The sequence below is a fragment of the Notothenia rossii genome (genome assembly GCF_949606895.1).
Source record: "Notothenia rossii genome assembly, chromosome: 8".
In the NCBI taxonomy this organism is placed as follows: domain Eukaryota; kingdom Metazoa; phylum Chordata; class Actinopteri; order Perciformes; family Nototheniidae; genus Notothenia; species Notothenia rossii.
In genome coordinates, this window is record NC_136906.1 from 39,354,986 (window position 1) to 39,361,720 (window position 6,735).

A 6,735-nucleotide genomic window follows, 5' to 3' on the forward strand; every position below is an offset into this window, starting at 1 on the left:
GGATCTGGTGCGGGGCTACCATCAGGTTCCGGTGCACCCCTCAGACGTCCCCAAAACTGCGGTGATTACGCCGTTCGGGCTTTTCGAGTTCCTGCGTATGCCGTTTGGACTTAAAGTCCTTATCTTGCGTAATTTACTGTAGCTGAAAGATCATAGAACTGTTTCAAAATGCATTAAGTTGTTGGGTCTTATTCCAGTAACACGTGATATAGATCGAATATCGTTTCCTATTTGCTGTAAATCACTTGTTAATATCGGGAAAATGGGTCAAATTCAGAGGTATCCAGAAAAGTCTGGATTCAAACTTGCCGCTGCTTGGTGCTGTGTCGTGACGTCACGTGTGGTTCCGCGAATCCTGGTGAGTTCAGCCCGTCCCAGCATCACACAGTGTAGCATTGCTGGTATAGCCGCATGTCAACTTTGTGTATCAGTGTTTATCTCCGAGTTTGTCTTGTTTTTTCCGGATCATGGTGAAGAGGTGTGTCGTTGGCGGGTGTAGCAACACCAATCGGGATGGTTTTACCGTTCATTTGTTCCCGAAAGAGAAGGTTTTACGGGAGAAATGGGAGCGATTTGTGCGGAACACAAGAAAAAATTGGCAGTGCGCCAGTGAAACCAGCGTTATTTGTGGGGCACATTTTGTTGTCCCTGATGATTTTGAAGGCTACCAACAATGGAAGATGGGTTTCAAAAAACAGTTGGACATAAGAAAGGGTGCAATTCCATCAATTAGGACAGGTGATTCAACCCCAATGACTTCCTCGCGTTCCGAGGCTGAGCCCCAGGCATCGTCGATATTTCGCGGCCAACGGGAGACAACGCTGTCCGATAGTAAACAGGGTGAAACACAAGTGATGTCAGACTCCTTGGCGGAACCCCTACAAAAGAAACACAGGTCCGATAAAGCTGTGAAAAAACTAACACTGTCCAGGGTGAGTGAACCATCAATTTGAAATTTGTTTATCATTTATATATATATATATATATATATACTTCCATGTTTTCAGCTGAGGCCGGTGGTGCACATTCGCGTTTTGCTGGCTCGAACCTATACGGTTCTAGGCCTCTTATTTCTGGTGTAAAAGGCGGCAGAGATCGTTCAGATTCATCGTCACTGCTCGCATCGTCCACACCAAATAATTGTTCTGTCAAATTGTGCCAAATACCCGCGCTATTAGCTTTTTCTGATGCGTAAACATCAACAATATTTGACGCCATTTTTCGTTGTGAACTCTCGCTGGCTGCGCGCATTGGCTGTCGATCCGGACGGCAGCAGGGAGCCAGACAGCGGCAGCCGGGAACCACACGTGACGTCACGAAATGGCCTGCTTCCAGAAGCAAAGTTTTTTTATTGGACCTAATATTTTTCCTTTTTTTACATATTATTCAGTATGAAATAAAGAAACATACATTGACTATCTGTTGCATACACCCCCCAGAAATCAACTGCCAAAAAAAGTTTTTAATGTAAGATAAGGACTTTAAGAACGCAGCTCAGTCCTTTCAGCGGCTGATGGATTCGGCGCTCAGAGACATGCCATTCATTTTCGTCTATTTAGACGACATCCTTGTCGCCAGCTCCTCCTCTGAAGAGCACCAGGCACATCTCCGTGTCCTTTTTGCAAGGCTCAGCCAACACGGCCTGATTATCAACCCGGCAAAGTGTCAGTTCGGGTTGTCCTCCATCCACTTCCTCGGGCATCTCATCAGCAAAGATGGAGCCGCCCCCCTCCCATCGAAAGTGGAGGCCGTGTCCGCCTTTCCACGACCGTCTACAGCTCGGGCGCTCCGAGAGTTCCTCGGGATGGTGACGTTTTATCACCGGTTCATCCGCCGGGCGGCCCACACCATGCGCCCGCTGTACGAGGCCCTCAAGGACAAGTCCCCCGGCCAGGCCATAGACTGGACGGCTGAAAGGGAAGCCGCTTTCGATGCCACCAAAGCCGCCCTGAGCGAAGCCGCCATGTTGGCTCACCCGTCACACAGGGCCCCCATCGCTATCACCACCGACGCGTCTGACTACGCTGTGGGCGCGGTGCATGAACAATGGGTCGACGGCGCCTGGCAACCGTTTGCCTTTTTCAGCCGCCAGTTGACTCCCAGGGAGCGCAAGTACAGCGCTTTCGACAGGGAACTCCTTGGTCTCTATTTGGCTGTTCGCCACTTCCGTTTCCTGCTGGAAGGCCGGGAGTTTGCGGCGTTCGTGGATCACAAGCCACTTACTTTCTGCATGTCCAAGGTGGCCGAGCCGTGGTCCGCCCGACAGCAACGCCAGCTTTCGTACATCTCCGAGTACACCACGGACATACGACACATCGCTGGCAAGGCTAACGTGGTCGCGGACTGCCTCTCCAGAGCGGTCATCGGAGCTGTGCAGCTGGGCCTCGATTACCTCCGCATGGGCGCTGACCAGGCCTCTGACCACGGGGTCCAGACCCTCAAGGCCTCGGTCACGGGATTGCGACTGGAGGAGGTCACGGTCGGTGACTCGGGCGCGAAGCTGTGGTGTGACATCTCCACGGGCCAGCCTCGACCGCTAGTCCCTACGGACTGGCGCCGACCCATTTTTGAGGCGGTTCACAATCTTTCCCACCCCGGTAGGAAACCGTCCGTGAAGTTGGTGTCGCAGAAGTTGGTGTGGCAGGGGCTTAAGAAGGACGTGAAGTCCTGGGTCGACGCATGCGTGGCTTGTCAACGGGCTAAAGTCCACCGCCATACTAGGGCCCCTTTTGAACTGTTTGCGGTTCCTGAGAGGAGGTTTGACCATGTCAATGTCGACCTCGTAGGTCCGCTTCCCCCCTCTCACGGTTTCACCTACCTGTTTACGATGGTGGACAGGACGACCCGCTGGCCCGAGGCCGTTCCCCTCACCTCGACGTCAGCTTCCGACGTCGCCCGCGCTTTCATCGGCATGTGGGTGGCGCGCTTCGGGACCCCGTCTGACCTCTCCTCTGACCGCGGTTCTCAGTTCACCTCGGAGCTGTGGAACGCTGTTGCTGTGGGTTTGGGGGTCAAGCTGCACCGCACCACCGCATATCACCCCCAGGCTAACGGATTGTGTGAGCGGTTTCACAGATCCATGAAGGCGTCACTGCGTGCCGGATTGACAGACGGCAACTGGGTGGATAAGCTCCCGTGGGTTATGCTCAGCCTCAGGTGTGCCCCCAAGGAAGACCTGCAGTCCTCGTCGGCGGAGCTCGTCTATGGCCAGACGCTACGGGTCCCCGGGGAATTCATTCCCACCGCCACTGTGCCCTGGTCTGCAGCCGGGCAGCGCTCCTCCCTGCTGGAGACCGCCGGGACATTCACGCCCGTCCCCACGTCGCAGCACAGCAACCCAGCTTTCCGGGTGTCCCCCGGATTACGGTCGGCGGATTTCGTTTTTATTCGCCACGACGCTCACCGCGGTCCCCTGCGCCCCCCTTACGACGGTCCGTTCAGGGTCATACGTCACGGGGACAAGAGCCTGGTGGTGGACGTTGGTGGCAGGCCTGAGACTGTGTCCGTTGATCGGATTAAGCCTGCTCACGTGGACGTTTCCAGGCCGTTGGAGTTGGCTCTGCCCCCACGTCGGGGCCGCCCTCCCATGTCCCGCCCCCCACCCCCTGTGGGGATGCCCTCGCCCTCGTTGGCGCCCCTGCCCCTGCCCTCGCCTGCGGCCCCGCCCTCCTCAGCCCCTGTGGTCCGTACGCGCCGGGGTCGGGCGGTACTTCCTCCCAGGCGCGAGGGTTTTGACTATGGGTGAATTCTGGGGGGGCTTGTGTGGTGATTGACATTATTCACCCACGGAACTATGGGTTGGGGTATTGTTCCGCACGGACATTAGTGAGTTGACCGGACTTCCTTTTTCCCCCGGTCTTATCTTCCCGGGCTGAAAGCTGTTTACATGTTGTTCTGATGTTAAATAAAAGTCTAGCTTGTACCTTCGATACCCCGCCTCCGACTCCCGTCTCTCGGCACTACACGTTCATATTTATCTTTTTAATTATAATACTGATGAACGTTCAAAACAAAGCACGTTGGCAACTTACCACATACGTTTTAAAATGCTTAATAAGCACCGTAACTTTCATGATATAATTTCTCCGTCATAATCGTTTGTGTCCGTGAACGGCCGACTGTTGTGTGACGTCAAATGCTGCGGCTGCAAGGCATTGTGGGGCAGCATTTTCTCCTCTCCTTTCGGTTAGGGAAGTCCAGTGGTTCCTAAGCTAAAGGAGGTTATAAAGGAAGTTTGAAACCTTCTTTCCTATCATTCGAGAATTTGAACGGCACTTATCATGGCTGCCACTGAGGGACTAGGGTCATTTCACTCCGTTAGGAAGGTTCCTAAGCTAAATGGACTACTCGACTGCAGCCTTAGGCCCAATCCCAAACCACTCCCTCGACCCTACCCCTCCGTGACGGAGTGAACTCCGTCTGGAGCCACACTCGCAGCTCAACGAGGCTCCCTCCTGTCAGATGGAGGGAGTAAATACAGCGGCAAGCTTTGGGACAAACTCCCCATTCTCCGGCAGAAACAGGAAATGCCGTAACTGAATGTAACAACGGTTTCAAATCAGCATCTCTTAGACAAATGTTTTTAAATTCATAACTCAAATAAAACTCCCAACATATTTCATTGTGTTACTTTTTTGTAAAGCTCTTTTAGTTTTAAACCTGATGTTTATAAGCTTCCTAGTTTTTGCAACAGTCTGTAAATATACACAACTTTATAATAAAATGGACACATTTAACTTTTTCTAGACTAAACACAGGTATGATCCTAAGTTAAAACATATATGAGGTTATCATGAGGTTGTTAACATCGCAGTTTATCAGTGGATGTTTGCTGGAACTACTTGTAAACAGCGTGTTTCCTGACAGACACACACAGCGTGACTCCGTTCAGGTCGAGTCTCTGGCCGTTTCTCAATCGCGAGGAGGCTTGCTTGGTAGCACATGTCTTCCGAGTCACTTGCTTCAGAAGCTAGGCAAGAATCCTTACTGGCATTCGGAAAACGAAGAGTGGAACAGGCTAGCAAGTGTGCAGGTGTGCGTCATATGAGAGGCCCCGCCTTACATTTTCCGCCACAGATTTGGGGAAATTGGTCCGTGCGCAAAGCATTGTGGGGATTTTAAGGACGCGAAGTCTACCCATGTGCAGCCTCGAAATGACCCCCAAACCAAGGACGCAGCCTCGGTGGAATTCCAAGTATGCTGGAGGTTGGAACAGTCCTTCGGCGGCACTCGATGACGTAGCATCCTTGAAATATTGGCTTGGAAGCCAGTTTCCTCGAGATTGAGAAACGGCCTCTCAAGTCAGCACCGCTGCAGACTCGCTGTTTGAGGGCTTGATAGCCCACTCCCCCTCCACACCGCTCCACACTCGTTGGTTTGGAACAGCCCTCAATATGGCGGACCCTCCAAACGGAGGGGTAGGGTGTTAGGGGTAGGGTGTAGGGGGCGGTTTGGGAATGGGCCTTAACATGGCTGCCACTGACGTACTTCCGGGTCATTTCACTTGGTTAGGAAGGTTCCTAAGCTAAATGGACTATTGGAATGTAACCCTGATCTGGTACTGAAACCGGCTGTGTATTTTCAAATTCTAGCGCACTCGAGCTGGTTTCTCCAAAATTACCAACTCCACCTTTAAGTACAAGTATCTCAAAGTCCACAGTACTTCAGTAAATGTAGTAATTTCACAACACTCAATGCAATATATTTGAATTTTGATTTATTTATAATGTTACTTAAACCGCATAATGTTAATTGTGACTTTTGCAAAATTAACATTCACAAAAACAAATAAAACCCTTTTAAAATACACTGTTCCTTGAAGCAGACAGAGAACACCGGCCAACCGGAACCCATCATCCCATGATTCGAGGGGACGACTTTGAATGCGGCACTGACGAGCTACATTCACTTCCGTAAACAAGGAGTTCTCTTCCTGCTGTGAACGCACGCGCTTTCAGTGAACAGTCGGCCAGTACTTTCAAAACAGTGTAATAACTCTATAATAATTACCGCTGTCACACACACAGGACTGCTAGCGGCTCCATTAGAGGAACATGTAGGGAGGGTGTGTTCTCCGGAGGGTTTAGCGTGAACACAGCTGACAAAGCAAAGCAACTTTTCCATGCTCGCGGAGAAACATGGAGATAGACCGGGACTTCCTGAACTCTCCTCCGGTGAAGACGGTCCGGTTCGGAGGCACTGTGGCGGACACTCTGGCGAAACACCGACAGGTGAGAGCTCCACCCTCCAGCCTCCACTGCCCGCTGAGAGGAGCCACTAACACCAGGGGCCTCATTTATAAAAGGATATACGCTCAAAATATGGCGTACGCCAGTTTCTACGCAATGCTTGCAATTTATAAAATACTAACTTGAAGGGACAATGTGCCGGTGTTACCGAATAAGATGTGGGCCGAACAACTGGTGATATTCTTTAACGGTATAGGCAGATGTATCAGGGGCGTGGCCTTTGTCGAATAACCAGGAAATACACATTTCGATCGCTTCTTCTGTCGTTTACATAAATCTTTTGATATATTTGGCTCCATAGGAACACTTTGATGCACATTCAGTACCAGTGTGTGAGGTTGCGATGCCGATATGCGGACGCGTACAGCGAGGACTACAAAAAGACACACGAGGTGACTGGGGATGTGTGTTCAAAACATTGCAAGCTTGAATAAATCATTTAAACCATTTCTTTTTGCCAGACTTATTACTGAATATCATTCTTAAT

General features: G+C 51.1%; 1 protein-coding gene across 2 annotated transcripts in view; it reads left to right on the forward strand.

Annotated features, from left to right (window-relative positions):
- Positions 1–5,856: 5,856 nt before the first annotated feature.
- rrn3 (RRN3 homolog, RNA polymerase I transcription factor) overlaps positions 5,857–6,735 on the forward strand; it is a 77,252-nt gene continuing 76,373 nt past the window's right edge. Inside the window, exon 1 of one of the 2 annotated variants that reach the window (XM_079643678.1) lies at positions 5,857–6,230. In XM_079643678.1, the coding sequence (XP_079499804.1) occupies positions 6,138–6,230 (93 nt within the window). In that variant the 5' untranslated portion in view covers positions 5,857–6,137. The remainder of the gene's footprint in view (positions 6,231–6,735) is intronic. The other variant, XM_079643679.1, reaches the window with a different exon arrangement.